Source organism: Myotis lucifugus, unplaced genomic scaffold, assembly GCF_000147115.1.
Source record: "Myotis lucifugus unplaced genomic scaffold, Myoluc2.0 scaffold_0, whole genome shotgun sequence".
NCBI classification, from domain to species: Eukaryota; Metazoa; Chordata; class Mammalia; order Chiroptera; family Vespertilionidae; genus Myotis; species Myotis lucifugus.
Genome location: NW_005871048.1, coordinates 28,829,776 through 28,847,769, shown reverse-complemented (window position 1 = coordinate 28,847,769; position 17,994 = coordinate 28,829,776). Strand labels below are relative to the sequence as shown.

The window sequence follows — 17,994 nt, the reverse complement described above, 5'->3', positions numbered from 1 at the left end:
TGTGGTCATCAATAATTTCAAATTTGCCAATGTGACCATGCTTCGTCATCACAGTTAGAAACCAGGTGACTTTGGAGCATGGCCTAATAAGAACCTGAAGTTTGCCTTCTTTTTGGCATTGTTCATAGTCCTGAGAGCATCAGCCAGGACATTCGTGTACACCATTATGGTGGCATGGAAAGATGGCAGAAAGAGATGTGTACGTGTACTTGTGTGTGTGTGTGTGTGTGTGTTTATAGACACTTTAAAATATCTAGAATTATGATTTTTGTTTACTTGCAGTTTTCCAAAGAATTGCCACTTATAAAACATGCACACATTCTATTGTAATAATAAGTTACATAAGGCAAGATGGATTAGTATGAAGATAAGAGGTCTTTTTTGTTCTGTCTGAGTTGGGTGAAGTGACAGGAAAGTAGAGTTTGAATTTTGATGGGAAACTGAGTTTATCTGATGTAGTTTTTTTGTTGCCTTTTATTTCCTTAAATTCAAATTTGAATAATAAAGAAATTTCTAAAAATAAATATTTATGAACCAATAAAGGAATAACTAAGTTATAGTTGCTCCAAATGTAAAATGTGTTTTTATCTCTATATCTACTCTACTAAGCAAATATCTTATAATAGGATGGAGTATTTGCAAATTTATGAATTAGTGTTATGATTACTGTTTAAGATTATTTACATCTTAGCTAAAGTGATCTTATGCCTTAATTATGAATATTAATATGTGAAATTATTGCTGTGCCCACCTCCTAGAAAGTTTGTGAAATCCTATCATTTGTGCAAAGTAAGTGTAGAACATTTTAGTGATTGAATAGTGACAGTAATGAAGACAGCTCATTTTTTATCAAATAGAAGAATATTGTTGGTATTCATAAAAGAATATGGGGATTTGTTAAAGTTAAAGTTATGAGATGATAGCATAGTGATTTTAACAGAGTGGATAAGTAGAATCATCAGGCAAAGTTTTCTAACTCTATCTCTCTTTTGCCTCCTCTCGCAGAGTTGTTAATAAGTGCTAATGTTGACCTGAGTTGAGTTAATCTTTCTTTTTTCTAATTAAGAAGCAAAATTCCTGGAAAATGGGAAGTAAATAATGAAGAAAAGAAATAAAAAGACATAGATAATCTACAAATAGGATAACTCACCCCAAAATGGCTTGATATTGTTTTAAATAATTTCACTTATAAACTAAAACATAGACATTTGGAAATAGTACCATTACATTCTCTTTTCTCCTTCTATGTTAGAAGGAAACAAAAGAACATTCTGAAAGTTCTCCATAAACTGAGTCAATTCAATATTTTTGACTGAGGTATGATAAAAATCACAAAAATAAAGCACTGTGTATAGAGCTGATCCCCCAGCATCACCTGGGACCCAATTATGAAGTAATGAAATAAAAGAAAACTCTAGTGTCATGATAAGACAATGAGTTCCTCCTTTCTTGGGTTAACTCACAATTTCCTATATGATGCCCAGGAGGTGTTGGTAAGGGAGAATTAGAATAAGGTGATAGGTGACAGTGTTCTCTTGAGGCTGAGCAGGGATGTCAAAGTCTATTGGGTTACCAAAAAACGTTAATTAAGTTCATTTATAACAGGAATTGGAAAAAAGAGGTGATGGTGAAAAATCAGATGAGGAAAATGAAGAAAAAGAAGGAAGCAAGGAGAAAAGTAAGGAAGATGAGGAGGAGGAGGAAGATGATGCTGCAGAACAAGAGGAATATGATGAAGAAGAGCAAGAAGAGGTAATGGTCTATTTTGTAAGGATAACAAAGTAATTAAGGTTAAGAATTATCCAATAAGGAATCAGATATATGGCATAGATGAAAATGAGCACCAAGTTGATGGGAACCAGAGACATATTTTTATCACTGGCATCAATTCCTTTCTATCAAAAGAATTTTTATAGCATTGTTGTTATAATGATGCCAAATTGAATATAGGAGTTAAAAATAAAATGATAGGCAACTTTGTAAGTGGAAGTCCACCAGTTAAGGACATAGGTAAGATTGATTTAATTAAAATTTATTGACATAAAATTTTACTAGTAAAACAGCAGTTAAGGACTTAGTTGTGTAGGTCTGAGGGGGAAATCCCTATACCACACAATGCATGTAGACACTAGGAAAACATTTATAATCCAACCTCAGTTATCTGACTGAGTCAGGAGTGAGTGTTTTGGATTTTAGATTTCCAACTTTGAGAAACATGGTATATTTCAAAATAAGCTGGAATCATTCCATATGTTTTTGAGCAGGGTAACTTTGTTGGTCATGCCTCGTTGGGACTTGTAGAGACCACATGCAGTAACCTTAGGCTGAGAGTTTTTTCTCCTTTCCTATGATCTTTGTCTTCACTCCATTTCAGCTTCTCACACCACACTGAGTCTTCCCCTGAAACTCTTCCAACTATGAAATCTTTATTATTTGCTTTAATTATTTTGCTTAAATTTCATATTCTTTTGAAATTTATATTTGTGTAAAAGGAGAGATACGGATCTATTTTTACCTGTTTCCAGATAGCTAGCCAGCTGGTAACCTCATTTATGAAATAATTTGCTTTCTTCATTGATTTAAAATTCTCCTTTTTCAACTGTTAGAGTTCCACATCTACTTAGAGACATTTCTGGACTCTATTCCATTTTTCTATTTCTGAACCATCGTTGTTCTAATGACTAAAATCTTCTAATATTTTTAGGGTATGTTACCCTTTTTCAGGATTTTTCTGAGTATTGTTTGTTTATTCTTCCAGATAAATTTTAACTCTAAACATTTTTAAATTAAACATATCACATTTGTCTCCAGTTTTCTTTCCAGGTCATTCACTTTGTTTCCGAACTGACATGATTAAAACTACCAAACCCTCTAATCCTCTATCTCTACTTTATTGGTTCCCTGTCTTTATTCCCTAAGGAGCCCTTGCTCACCCTTCAACTTCTTTGCTGCTATTGCTCTTATCCCTTGGTCTCCCAGAACATACTCAAGACCAAAGCAAACTTGATCAATTACATTGTCTCCCTCCTTTTCCTTCCAAATCTGCCTGTTGAGCTTTTCTGAAAAATCATAAAAACTGATGGCCCTAAAAAAAAACACTAGTCCCATTGGGCTGGCTAACACATTTTCTGTTTCTCTTGTCAAGTCAGCTCTCCATTGCAAGTATTTTAGATAATCTTTCTTCTTAATTCCTCTTCTTGACTACCTTTTTTTTCACTTTTAGCAGATATAGCATCCACCTTCATACAGAAAATAAAACCATCAAGAGAAAACTCTTATTTCATTTCCTCTGTCTTCAAACTATCTTACCTCCTCCTTCTCTTTTTTATCAATGGAAAAAGAAATGTCCTTCATCCTGTTTAGAGCTAATTGTACTGCCCTTTATTGAGACCTTATGCCTTATATCATTTCCCTTTCCATATTTTCAATCTCTCAGCCATGCCATGCCTCCTCCATACATTGGCTTCAGGCTTCAGCCAGTTTCCAAACATTGTTGGATTACTTGGCACTAGAGAAGCCAAGCCAACTTCCTGGAAATGGTAAAGGTCTTAGCCAGATACAGAAACTTATAGTATTTAGGAAAGACAGAGTAATGAAATATATATCTGAATAATACAAGTTACCTTTCTTGCATTATTTATATAAATCCTATATAATAAAAGGGTAATATGCAAATTGACCCTAAAGGCGGAACAAGTGGTCGCTATGATGTGCACTGACCACCAGGGGGCAGATGCTCAACGTAGGACCTGCCTGCTGGTGGTCAGTGCGCTCCCACAGGGGCAGCTCCGGTCAGCCACAAGCCTGGCTGACAGCTGCAAGCCTCCACAGCGCTAAGGATGTCTGACTGATGGCTTAGGCCCGCTTTCCTAGGGAAGCGGGCCTAAGCTGGCAGGTGGACATCCCCTGAAGGGTCCCGGACTGTGAGAGGGCACAGGCTGGGCTGAGGGACATCCCCCCTCCCCCGAGTGCATAAATTTTCGTGCACTGGGCCTCTAGTTTATATATAAAATTCCACCATGGAGATACTAAATAAGATGATATCCAGGAGACTTTCTTTTGGGAATAGTCCCTATTTCTTACTGTCCTAATTCCTACTGTAGACAGTAGAGATGTGGACATTAATTTTTTATTGTGGTTGATTTCAATCATGTGCAAAAATCTAGTGACTTAAAATAACAGCCCAACTTTAACAATGATCACTGTATTGCTGATCTTTCAGTCATTCTCCCACCAAGTCCGTTCCTGTCCCCCCACTTCAAAACCCATCTGCCTTGGATTATTATAAAGCAAATCCTAGGCATTGTATCATTTGATCCATAAATATTTCAGTATGTACTCAAAAATAGGAACTCTTTAACAATGTTATAGTATCAGTATTATTCCTAACGCATGAAATATAATTCCTTAATATCAAATATTAAGCCATTGTTCAAATTTTTTAGATTGTCTCAAAAAATTATTCCAATCAAAATCCAAATACAGTCCACACATTGCAGTTGGTTAGTAATTTTCTTAAATTTCTTTTAATCTTTACATTTAAAAGTGTTGTATAATATAGTCATGCGTTACTTTTATATTCAGAAATAAAATATTATTTTTTTATTGTTCACAGTATTATAGATGTCTCCCATTTTCTCTCTTTTTGCCTCCCTCCACCCAACCCCGCCCCACCCCAGGCCTTCCCCATGCTATTGTCTGTTTCCATGGATTATGCATATATGCATATATGTTTTTTGGTTAATCTCTTCCCATCCCCTCACACACTCCCAACCACCACTGAGATCTGTTATTCTGTTCCATGCATCCATACCTCTGGAACTGTTTTGTTCCTTAGTTTATTTTGTTCATTAGATTCCACATATAAGTGAGACCATGTGCTATTTGTGTTTTTCTAACTAGCTTAGCATAATCATCTCCAGGTCCATCCATGCTGTCTCAAAAGATAAGAGCTCCTTCTTTTTTTATAGCTGCATAGTATTCCACTGTGTAAATCTAACACATGTTTTTTTTTATCCACTCATTTCCTGATGGGCACTTGGCTGTTTCCAAATCTGAGCTATTGTAAATAATGCTTACTATGAACATAGGTGCATATATTCTTTCTGATTGGTGTTTCAGGATTCTTAGGATATATTCCCAGAAGTGGGATTGTTGGGTCAAATGGCAGTTCCATTTTTAATTTTTTGAGGAACTGCCATACTGTGTTCCACAGTGGCTGTACCAGTCTGCATTCCCAACAGCATTGTCCTAGAGTTTTCTCCACATCCTCACCAGCACTTGTTTGTTGAGAATTTTTGAATTTTTGATAGAAAGCATAGAGTTATCTTAAGTCACTTATATGGGTAATAATCTTAGCCATAAGAAGTGGAATATTCCTGGGGGCTAATCCCTCTTGACCTAATGGAAATTGAGTTGCTGTAGATGGAATGTATTATAGCATCCTCTAGTTTTGATTTGGTTTCTTGAGGTCTTTTTGATTTGAAGCAAAACTCCCTCTGCTTTTGCTCAGTTGTGCATTGTGACTGAAAACCTTAGTTCTAGTGTAGTCTAAGGTTAATGTAAAAATTGGCTGTTTCTTAAGTGTCTGTACATTTTCTTTAAATAAGTGCTCAGTGTTTTAGCTAACCACATACCATTGAGGTGTAATGAATTAAATGTGTCATCCTACTAAAGTGTAATAGGCATCCCTTCATGTTCTCTTAGTTGATGCCTGAGAATATAGGAGGTGGTGGTCTTGAAGAAAGCAGCACAGGTAGATGCGAGTGAAAACTAATGTGTTTTCTAAGCAGATGGCATAGCATAAGCCTGATGTATTTTATTACCTAAATTTGGTATTTGTAAACTTAAAGGGACAGCCTACATATGTTTCTTAATAATAATGTTACTACTCATTCATTTTAATGTTTACTGAGGAATCTATTGTTTCACTTAGGAAAATGACTACATTAATTCATACTTTGACAACGGAGATGATTTTATCGTAGACAGTGATGACAACATGGATGAAGCAACCTATTAGCTATGAAGTTTCCCAAAAAATATTTCTATGATACAGCTTCTGAGCATTTGGACAGATTTATTTCCTTATTTCTGATAAGGAATGAGTAAGTATTTTTGTTTCTGTTTTATTGACAATATTTGTTACCAAAATACTCAGTACCATTTTGAGTTTACACACTAGTTACTTTACCAATTAGTCTCTGACACTCTGACATTCCTTCTCAGCGCCTCTTTATCCCTCTTACGTATTCAAGTGAAAATTTTATTTTTGGTATTATTTGGATTAGAATGTGCCTAAAGAGTTTTTGCATCTTTTAATCTATATATTCATACTTGAAAAAATTATTTTTATTTAACTGCTTTCTGATCTTTTATAAAACTATTACTTGCCATCATAATGGGTTTCTGTAACCTGAAAGTTGATTTAATACTGCACATGGAGCACTTTAAAAACAAAATACTTGAAAATAATTTTACTTTTACATGGTATGTTCTATGCTACTATATGATGACTCCATAAACCTACCTGAGTTCTTAAAATTGCATATGAGATTAGAAGTTTGTGATAAAAAATATACACAGAGAAAAGTATGTCAGAGCTATATAAATTTTATAGCTTACATCTCAGCCAGTGCAAAGACTTGGGAGGAATATTAAGTATACTTGAATTTGGTAACTTCATACCACACAATATGTGAAATAATCATCATCTCACTGTAATAACTTTGATATTTCAAATAATTGGGCTTATGAAAAATTAGACATTTAAATTTGTACTTTACAAAAGTGTGGGGTAAATTCTAGTCACATAAATCTCACTGCAGAATGCATGTGTGCAACCTGCGCGGCATGATGGCCTCTTATATTTCAAAGCCATCCAATTGGTTTATATAACAGTGCAGAATAAAACTCAGGTCACTTTGAAATTAAGATTAATCTTTTGTCTTAATTAAAAACTAGCTCCCCTGACTTTTTATAGTGAGAATGAGGGGGAATACCTAAAAACCTTAGCCTCTAAAGACTCACAAATGCCAAAGATTTTGAAGGGAAGTCATATTATATATTTCAAAAATTATTAGTATTACCTACCAAAAGAAATGTTTATTTTTCCCTTTTGGGAAGATATCACCCATTACCCTCTAACCTGAGAATCGGAATCCTGGACTCTATTTCTACCCTTACCATTAAACTCAACCTTGAAATTCAGCTTAATTTTCTGTAAACAGTTTTCTATAAGAACTGCTTAAAGACCAACCAGACCTTACCATATGTACTCATTCTCTTAGTATCTAGAAATAATCTCTTTATTTAAATGTGTCTGGCCCTCTAAAAAATTATAGCTTGTAAAGTGATTGAAAACACTGTTTTGAGAAACAAACATGTTTTCCTCACAAGATATATTGTTATCTGACTTTCCATCTTGTATTCTGGTGGGGAAAATTTATATTGTCTTGTGCCATTTTGTAAAATGGCTTTCTCAGGAAAAAGATCACTTTCCATTGTAATGCTTCCTCAGATAATTCAAGATGGGTGAGGACCGTTATTAGTCCAGTGCTTATGTTGTTCATATGTGAAGTATTTCTTTAAAGAAACTTATAAAAAATTTTAAAGATTTTAAATGGAAAACATGAATAAGTCTACTTTAAAGCAGCAATTGATTGTACTTAGAGTAGAAACCCCACTTAAAGTTTTAGTTGTAATGGGCAGTCATTTAGGATTAATAATTAACATGTGTTTTATTCTCTCACTTCCTTAGTATCTTAACTTAATATCATTTAATTTATAAAGCTTATCTCTGTGCTTCTGTGTGCTTGCTTTATTGTAAATCTACAGATAACTGCTTGAATAGGGCAGATACACCAAAGATACAGCTATTTTTCTCCCCAGCTTTCATCTGTCTTCAACATTCTAGTCCTGCGGGTGGTACGACAGCCCTTTGGGCAGGGGTTTGCTTTGGGAAGCCCCAGCCATCTCCCCAAGTGCATTGTCTGTCTCCTTTGGAAAAGAAGAGAACAGGCAGAATGTTTGCAGGTTCCTTTGCCAGCATGAACCTTGTTTTTATAGCTTAAAATCTCAGACTGTGAAGTTATTCCATAGGAAGGTAAACTTTAATGCAGAGATAGCATCTTATATATAAAAAAGTACTTGTTGGTGAAGTGTCTTTAAAATTGCTAACAAGCAAATATTGTTTTGTTGCTTTAGTGCTTATTATTCTGTATTTGTTTACATGTTAAATTCATACAAAACAAAATTGTGTCCTGTTTTATTTTGAACCTACTTAAATATATTTGATAGGGAAAGCTAATTTATTAATACAGATTTTAAATATATTTTTTTTATTGATTTTTTACAGAGAGGAAGGGAGAGGGATAGAGAGCCAGAAACATCGATGAGAGAGAAACATCGATCAGCTGCCTCCTGCACACTCCCTACTGGGGATGTGCCCGCAACCAAGGTACATGCCCTTGACCGGAATCAAACCTGGGATCCTTGAGTCCGCAGCTAACGCTCTATCCACTGAGCCAAACCGGTTAAGGCTATTAATACAGATTTTATCTGGTACAATAACTCAGGGATGCCAGTATCAAATATTCTTGCACAAATCAACAGGAAACTCAAGGTAATTACAGTCATGATAACAAATTAAGAGATTTGGCAGCCAGTGTAATATTAGTGTGATCATTGGCTTCATGGACTGACGAACACTGCATACAAGAGAATGCTAACAAATTCAGAGGATATTAACCTTCCTTCCCTACTACCTCAAATGTAGTGTCTGTGGTTTGCCCTTAATATGGGTAGAAGTCCTGGAGTTAATAAAAACATTTTTTTTATTAAAAAAAGATATTACAGTTTTAAGAGCAAGATTATAGTAAAAATGCTAAAAGGATTACATAAACCCCTCCATTAAATAAAAACTCCAAAGAACTTCAATTCTTTTGCTAACGTAGATAATTTTAAAAAATTAAGTATAAAGGTTGTTTCATAATTAAATTTACACATAAGTAGAGCATATTATTATATGACTGAGCTACAACTCACTAAGTTCTGGACCCTGCTTTATGAGGTCTTCTTCCATGAGATCCAAGATCCCTCAAAGAACATTCATCTGAAATTCGTTTTATTTCATTTACATCCTATAAGTAATCCAGTGAATTTTCAGTATAACAAGGGAGAAATTTGAATTAGTAAACCTTTGGCAATTCGATCTAACATAGTGTTTTGGGGTGTTTGTTTGTTTTTAATTGATTTCAGAGAAAGGGAGAGGGAGAAACATGAATGAGAATCACCGTTTTGCCTGCCTCCTGTACAACCCCTATTAGGGATTAAGGCTGCAACCCAGGCATGTGCCCTGACCTCCTGATTCATGGGTTGACACTCAACCACCAAGCCACACCGGCCAGGATACATAGTGCATGGTGTCTTTATATCAACTAGTTTGAAAGAGGAAAAAAGGTTTGCTTTATTCAATTAAATTCACCAGCTTCCATTTTAGATTGAATAATAAAATAGAAACTTTATTTTTAAGATCTTTTTAAAATATGAAAAGGGGCAAAAAGTTTTAAAAACCAGTTTTACAAATGTACATACTAATAATGCTCTACAATTCCATTTTGCATTTGTATAAAATACATTATACAAAAGACTTATAGTGTTTGCATATATAAAGAATTAAATATTGCATTCAGATATTTCTATGATCTAACAGTGCAATATGCACATACTTAGAAAATACTAACTTCCTGAGCAACATTGTTGTAATTGCAAATGATTCCCATCACAAAGCGCCATTTAAATACTTCTAAAAACTCCATCTTAACCCTATAGCACTTTGAATCCTTGCTTCATATTTCTAAAACTCCAGCAATATCCTTCATATTCCCAAGTAGGTAATTTTAGAAGTAGATACCTTTAAAAAGAATTGTTAAGCAATGAACTATTATGGTTCACTGAAAGAACTCTTCAGGCCACTGAACAGCAAGTAGAATCCAGAAAAAGAAAAAGCTTTAGAAAACAAAAAGTCCTCTGGATAAATTAATTTAACATTGCAGTCTTCTAATTCTTAATGTGTCCAGCAGACTCTATCAAATTTCCTTAAACAGCATTCGTTAGTTCAAAACAATCTTAACCATTGGTACCAACTTAAAAAAAAAAACACTCTCCTCCTTGAGTTTTCTTCACTTGTAACTCATTTTTTAAGTGAACCAAATGCAATGATTCACACAGTTGTTACTTTCATATATATATATATATATATATGTATGTATATATATATATATATATGTATATATATATATATATTCTGTGAAACCTCAAAGTAAATTCAAATAAGGGTTTCAACACAATTAAAATTCACAATTTTTCTTATTTTATTAAGTTTTACAAAGTAATCTGCATTTGCTACAAGTTTTGAGGTATATTAGTACTTTTTAAAAGCTAAATTATTCTCTACTAAATGTTTAGGAATTTTTTCTTTTAAAAATGACACAATTAGAATCTATAATTCTATATATAACAGAATTATAATTCAAATTATATTCAATTAAAAATATATAATTCAGGTATAATGTGTGCTTCAAGGAATAGGACACTAATAAATACACAGTACACCTCACTACTTTAAAAATAACTTATCCTGGGAACCAGATCTCTCTATCACAATCTCAAAGTACCACTAGCAAAAAGGAATCACTGACTTTCCTTAATTTCATCACTTTGATGTAAACAAAGTTCTTCAAAGGACATCTAATCCATTCTACCTCAAAATATTGGTATTTTCTTCCCTAAAACTTGATTTTTCAGCAGGCTTAATAAATACAATGTAAACTGACCAAGTTAACATTGAGCATAAATTACAAAGATCACACTCCTCTTCTCAAGATGCCCAAGGCACATTAAAATAATTTTTTACATTTTAAACTAAAGTTACTCAAAGAATCAATTTGCTACAATTTCCACATTAACACTTTTTGGTCATTATCTAAGGTCCGCAAACATGTGCAAAGGCTTTGTTACTTCACATCTTTGTCCTGTCTTTTTACACTTTGCTGCTGAAGATACATGAAATCCTATTTACCACATATGCTTATTTACACCACTTTGTATCAAGATTAGAGTTTGAAATACAAAGTGGTCAAAAAGCTGAAACATTAAAATTAGGAAATAATGCCCAGAAAATGAGGTTGTATTACAGATCTTAAGGTACATACTTTATTATACATAAAACAGGCAATCCAGATTCCACCAACTCTTGCTTCTAATGAATCATTTTAGTTACATTTTTAAAAAACACATACTTTAAAAAACTGTATGAAATCAGTATGCAAATGTTTATCTGGCAGATCCATAGCAGATTTTAAAAAGTGGCCCCATACACTTTTGGCTTCTGTTTCTCAATTTCATGCTATAGTTCAAGGGGAAAAAAGATTTAAGTTGAACATTTTTCTCTTTGAAAAAGTTTAAGGTATCAACAAATAAAGCAATGTGTCTGTTATTGCTAATGCCAAAGGTGTCTTTACTCTTGCTTTTGCTTAATGAACCATTTTCTGCAACAGACATCAGAGGCAGACAGTGAAAACTTGTTTTGACCCCATTAATTTGTGCTTGATAGTGAAAGTGGAGGCAAATTTATACAGCCTATGTAATGAATCCCACTGGACCATCTGAAATAATGCCTTTTAATTCTAAAAATATTAGCTTACATATTTTTATAAGGCATTAAATGTAATTAAGGCATGTTACCGTATATAACACAGCAACATCTTATCACAGTATGTAGGAAATTACTTTCTAAATTATGCTAACCTATACAAGTATAACACTTTTCAAAGAATTGCAAAAGTGCTTCAAATATCAGGCCAATATAATGACTTAAAAATCAAAAGCGGAGGCAGCACTCTTTTTAAGAGACAAGGATCACTTTAGGTTTTTTACCTAATCCAGTGTTCTAGTGACCAATTGGCAACTTCTCAACCATAACACATTATTTTAGGGCTTAAAAATATTTAATTTCTATCTTAGCCTCTATTACAGACATCACACATCGCTTTCCTACTTCTGTGTCTACTTACGTCTTCATAGCATAAATGCTTCACTTGTTTTCAAAAGTTTTAAAATAGAGTAGTAAGTATGTGCTATCATAAATAATTTTATAAACTTTTGCAACTAAATATTTTGATGGTTCACAGTAGTAAATTTTCTTCAGTTGCAGATATCTGGTGCTATCATTATTCTACTTAATAAACATTAATAACCTTAATTATTTAAATAAAATTTAAACATAACTGGTCTTGAATAAGAAAAATGTTTTCCAAGTTAAGAACTTCCTGGACACATAACATTTTTGCTTTAAACATTGATACAACATATAAATTTACTGTTCTCAATATCAACAACTAACAACTGCAGGAATTTTATACTCAATCCATTTGTAAATGGCTCAAAAAAACCCTGAAAAACAAAAGCATCTTCAATCTTCCTAATTTCTGCTTTTGAAGTGGTTATTGAATATAACTGATTCACCATATTCCAGATGAACCTGTGACCATAAACACGGTAATTACAAGCTAATTGCTATGTTTTGTGTTGAGCATCAGGAGACTGAGAATTGTGACTATGCAGTTTATGATCATCTTGTTGGCCAAATGGTATTCCTTTAGTTGGAGCAATTCCATTTTCCATTTCTCTCGGCTGTGATGGGGGTGTGACTCCTGAATGCAAATGTGTAGAATCCACTGTTGAATGGTGACTAACATCCACTTTAGCTAAAATTTCATAATAGAGCAAATAAAATACTGGCGTTATTATACCCACTATCAGCATTATCACTACAGCTGCCCACCATCCTATTCCCCAGTCTGCTCCATAATAAGGATCCTTGCGTTGAATGTTTTTGTTATCAGGTTCAAAACGTATCTGTTGTGCTGTTAAGGCAGACACCACCTCATTAAGGTTCTCTCTTTTGGTGTCTGTACATTTTACTAATTGTTCTATGTCTCGGTCTACTTCTTTTAAAAAGCTACCAGCTGACTCACTGGAAGAAAGAGAATCATTAAGTGACAAAATTTCCTGTTGCTCTGGAACGTATTCAACAGATGAAGGACGTGAAGCCTGTCTTCCTTTTGGAGGATAAAGTGTTTCAGTCAATGAACTAAACTTTTTTACTGGAATTTTGACAGACCTAAGGGCAAAAAAGTCTTGATCACTGATGAGATTGTTGACCCTCTTGATATCTGCTACCTGTTAAAACAAAACAAAACAAAACAAAACATTCAATTGAATTCTAAATCAAAATAGAGGTAGCAATAATCATTCATCCCACTTATTAAAAGAGTTGCTTAATTATTAGTAGTAGTAAGTTATCATACCCAGAGAGATTGTATTTTATTTGTGGATAACAGTTCTACACAACTTATGATCTACCAGTCTTAGGGAATCACCAACTAACTTTTTACTATCTCCCATGTTTAACAGCCTGATGTCAGCTATTTAAGTAGATTCCAGCATATATGTCTGAAATGCAGATGAATGATCTCAACTAGAGATATATATTTGTGGTTTACCAGCAAAATGGCAACAAGAGTAGGATGGATTCACTAGAAAAAGACAGGAGTAAAAGGTAACATAGGAAAGACCCCTAAGGAACGCCAACATTTGAGAGGTATGTTGAGTAAGAGAAATCCATAAAGGAGATTAAGAGTGACCAGGAAAGTAATAGATGAGGGTGGTTATTAAAGGCATGGACTCTCTGGGTTTGAACGATTGCTCTGACACTTTCCAGCTGTATGATTTGGGGCAAGGTGTTTAACCTCTCTGAAATCCAGTTTCCACATGTAAAATGACAGTGATACTACTACTTACCATATAAGGTTGTTGTAAAGATTAATCAATGAAAGAACATTTAGAAAAGTGGTATATAGTATGTTATGTAAATATCAGCTATTCTTAAATATCAGTAACAGGAAAATCGAAACTTGCAGTATCCAGGTCAAACAAAGAGAGTTTTTAGGAGGGAGTGGTGAACTGGATCAATGGCAGATTACTGATCAAGTCCAATGAAGACAGAATTTCTTGTGGGAAAAATCATCTCCGTTGAAGTGTATGTGTGTGGGAGCAGGGAGAGGATTGAAGAGTAAAGAGGAGATGAGAGACAGTAAAGATAAAGGGTCTTTGTCATTTGACTACCTCAAGATTGTTTTTTCTTACATCAACAACCAACAAAACCAAAAGATTAAATAACCAACAAAACAAAAAGACAACTAACCAAATGGGCAATGTTATTTGCAAACAAAAGCTCTGACAAGGGGATAATATCCAAAATATACAAAGAACTCATACAACTCACCAACTATCAGCTATGAAAGTGTGTACACATTTTTGGGGGGGACATCCTGTATGTGTGTGTTTCTATTTCAGGTAACTATGACAGGTAATCATAAAATGTTTGCAAGTATAGCAATAATTTACATTTTGAAAAATTTTGGGGGTGAGGATGAAAATATTAATCAAAGAGAAAAAACTGATATGAAATTTCATACTTATAAAAAAGCATGTATATCTATATTTTACATGAATAATTTCAGGTAGCAAATCCTAAATTAATATTTAGAATTCCATGCATACATTTCAAAACTATTCCAACAGTCTTATTTTTAAATATCAATACTGACTTTATAGAAATGATATCTTTGTAATAGCTATTTTAAGTTATTAGGAAGTATTTAAGAAGTTCACTTTAAAATGTACAAGGTACTGGGGGGCGGGCGGCGTGGCTGGGGAGAGGTCTGTGGGGGAAAAAGGAGACATGTAATACTTTAAACAATAAAGAATTTAAATTAAAAATAAATGTGCGAGGTACATACATTTCAAAATTCTATTGGACATATGAGAACAAAAAGTTTGAAAACCAATGTTCTAAACAGTTTCCCTATCAGTGTGTTTACATGAAAACAGATTTCATGCTAAAGATGCAAGATTGAAATGACACAGATATAAAATGGGTTTAAACTAGTTTAGTATCTACTAAAATAAGAAATATACTTTTCCTTTATCAATCCCACTTTTGGAAATCTATTCTACAGAAATAAAAGTACCTCAATTTAAAGATATAGTTGTAAAGATATGTACAGCACAATAGAAAACTCAGCGAAAATCCTGACTACCCATGAGTATGAGAATGGCTTAATAATTATGGTACATCCATACTATGGAAAATTATATATATAAAATAACGAGTTAGATCTATGAGGGAATATCCATGATAAACTAAGAAGTGAAAAAGGCAAAAGCAACTTGCAGAGTAACAGGCATGTTATAAACCAATTTTAAAAACACAAAAACCACCAACCTCCCATGAATTTTATATATATGTATTCTTAAAAGCAGAAAAAAGGTATGAAAAGATACACAATGTGCTATCTCAGGAAACTGGGGCAAGGAAAAACTTCCTTATATGATTTTACATTCTCTTATTACTTGGATAAGGAGAAAAAGATAACATATTTGGGTGTTACTCAGTACTGAAAATAGAAGCATGGATTTAGGAATAACAAGAAAATCAAGTATTCACTTAAAAATTTAAAAAGTTAACATCCACCAACAGGATACAGATTTGTATGGAAAGAAGAAAAGGGGAGGAGGAGCAAAATAGGCACAGAATTTATTTCAATTTGTGTTATGAACAAATAATTTATTTTGGACTGCTATTGCAAAATCAAAACTTACCGTACAACAGTATTGGAGGGCTATTGCATTTAAAGTATCTCCTTCCTGTATATCTTTTGTTAATACTATAATGTCATCTAGTCTATCTCTTGATGTACTTCTTCGGATTTTCTCTTTTCCTCTGGATCGAAGCTCATATACTTCAGCATCCTCCTCCAAAACATCACTCTCTGTACAATTTCCAAATGTATACACTTGACCACTGGAAAGAATTCCTGGAAGAGGAAAGCTGCGATTCTGATGCCTCCCTGCCATAATGTCAAAACCTGGGGGGAGAAAGCAAAGTTTAAAATATAGCTGATCCATTTGACTGGCTTTACATGAATCATACATTCAGGACACTTCGGTGTTTTTTTTAAAAGAATGGTTTTAGTTATTTTTAAATCTAAGTTCAAGTTTTACACCTGACGAAGTACAGTGAATATATTTGGCAGTGGAGACAATGGTATGGGATGAAGAAGTAATCCATTCTTTAGACCATATATCACAAAACATGTAAGGTGATTATATTTTCTTTCTTTTTTAAAAAAGATGTTTTTTATTGATTTTTCAGAGAGAAAGGGAGAGGGGTAGAGAGATAGAAACATGGATTAACTGCCTCCTACACGGGCCCTTCAGGGAATCGAGCCCACAACCCCGGGCATGTGCCCTGACCAGGAATCAAACCAGTGACCACATGGTTCATGGGTTGATGCTCAACCACTGAGCAACACTGGCCTGGCTAACAAGAAAAAATTGCTATAATCATTTTTTTAGGTAAAAAAATTAAGTTCCCCTTATTTTGAGTATGAGAATAAAATAACTTTTATATTATCTTAAAAACATGTGAGAATATATATATGTATGTATGTGTATACACACACACACACACACACACACACACAATGTTTTATAGGTACATACACAAATACTTTTATAAACCCAAAACTTTTTGGCTTGCTCTGCACTTTAAGTTCATGTGGGGTTGAAATATCTTTTGTACTATCTACCTACCTCCTTGGATCATGCTGACATCATTTTTTATATTTACTACAGTAGGTGACTTCTACATAGGTCATGATTTTGCTCTTGACCAGGGATTTTTCTTCTCTGGAAGCTTTTCAGAAAAGGCACTGTAAGACTGAATGCTTATGTTTTGGCCTAAGCTAAAAACATGTATCAATAAATTATTTTTGCTTTACTGCACACTCACTCTCAACTCACCTTCATCAAGTTGATCTATTCTCATTAAAAATGAAATATATGAGAACAAACTAATTCCACATTCCCATTTTAGCTTGAAGAACGGCTGCATTTAATACCCTGGTGAAGGACAATCAACATGCAAAGAACATGGAAAGGAGTGTTCAGAGGAGAAAGAAACCGTATGTCATAAAAGCCAAGGCAAAATGATGTCTCAAAAAGAAGGACTTAGTTCACTTGTGAATATTATGAACAAGTACCAAAAGAAAATGAAAAAAAAATAAATCAGAAAACACAAACTCCAAAAGTCTGTGAAGTTTGGATGACAATAAATTATACTTTCTATGTAGGCACATACTTACAGATTTTTTGGAACAATTTCATATAATTGAACCCAACCCTTGAAAACCAGTTTCTGACCCTGCTCTATGGCAACAAAATGCTTTAAAAACTCAAAGGTTTCCATTCAGATAACATAACTAATAGTTATATATTAAGTAGATTATTTCACCTGTTCCTCCAGGTGCTACATTATTGATTACCTGCCGGTCACTGGGACTCCTGACAGCTACCAAAGAAAGAAAGCTCCCCACATTTTGCATCTCAAAAGCAATTTTGAAGGCCTGATCAATTCTTTCAAGGAATTTGAACAAGTAACAAAGTGATTCATCTTGTTTTAGCACCATAATAAACTAGGGATGCTTTAATATTCAAAAAGCTGAAAGAATATCTCACTTTCACCTTAAATAATTATTTTATTTCCATTTATTTAATCAAGTATTTTCTATCCTGTGTCTTTAATCTAGGGAATGCCTGTGAATCCTGATTCATAGGCACATTTTATATGTGTGCATATTTTTCTAGGGAAAGTATTTATGATTTCCGTATTCTCAAAAGGTGTTCATGACTTTAAAAAGTTAATAACCACTTAATATACCGCAGCTTAAACATGGCTATACTGTCCCAGTTATGCCACCTGTTAGAATTTTTCTACCTCATATTTTGCACCCCACAATGGCTTAGTACATACAGCTAAAAGTCACTGATGGATGCCCAAAAACCATTTTAGATGTTTATATCAACCTC

At 33.8% G+C, this 17,994-nt stretch overlaps 2 protein-coding genes across 5 annotated transcripts in view; one reads left to right on the top strand and one right to left on the bottom strand.

The window, feature by feature from the left end:
- POLR3G (RNA polymerase III subunit G) overlaps positions 1 to 17,257 on the top strand; it is a 45,526-nt gene extending 28,269 nt beyond the window's left edge. For 3 of the 4 annotated variants that reach the window (XR_002828077.1, XR_002828080.1, XR_002828079.1), the window contains exons 7-9: positions 1,606 to 1,752; positions 5,936 to 6,107; positions 17,003 to 17,257. Coding sequence is in view for 1 of the 4 variants with exons in the window: in XM_006081222.3 (XP_006081284.1) it covers positions 1,606 to 1,752; positions 5,936 to 6,022 (234 nt within the window). In the remaining 3 variants the exon portion in view is untranslated. Of the gene's footprint in view, positions 1 to 1,605; positions 1,753 to 5,935; positions 8,255 to 17,002 lie in introns of those variants that run through there. The other variant, XM_006081222.3, reaches the window with a different exon arrangement.
- The window catches only part of LYSMD3 (LysM domain containing 3), a 7,859-nt gene continuing 1,051 nt past the window's right edge, over positions 11,187 to 17,994 (bottom strand). The window contains exons 2-3 of the mRNA XM_006081220.3: positions 15,727 to 15,992; positions 11,187 to 13,242 (exon numbers count right to left, since the gene is read on the bottom strand). Coding sequence (XP_006081282.1) covers positions 12,577 to 13,242; positions 15,727 to 15,981 — 921 coding nt within the window. The 5' untranslated portion in view covers positions 15,982 to 15,992 and the 3' untranslated portion in view covers positions 11,187 to 12,576. The remainder of the gene's footprint in view (positions 13,243 to 15,726; positions 15,993 to 17,994) is intronic.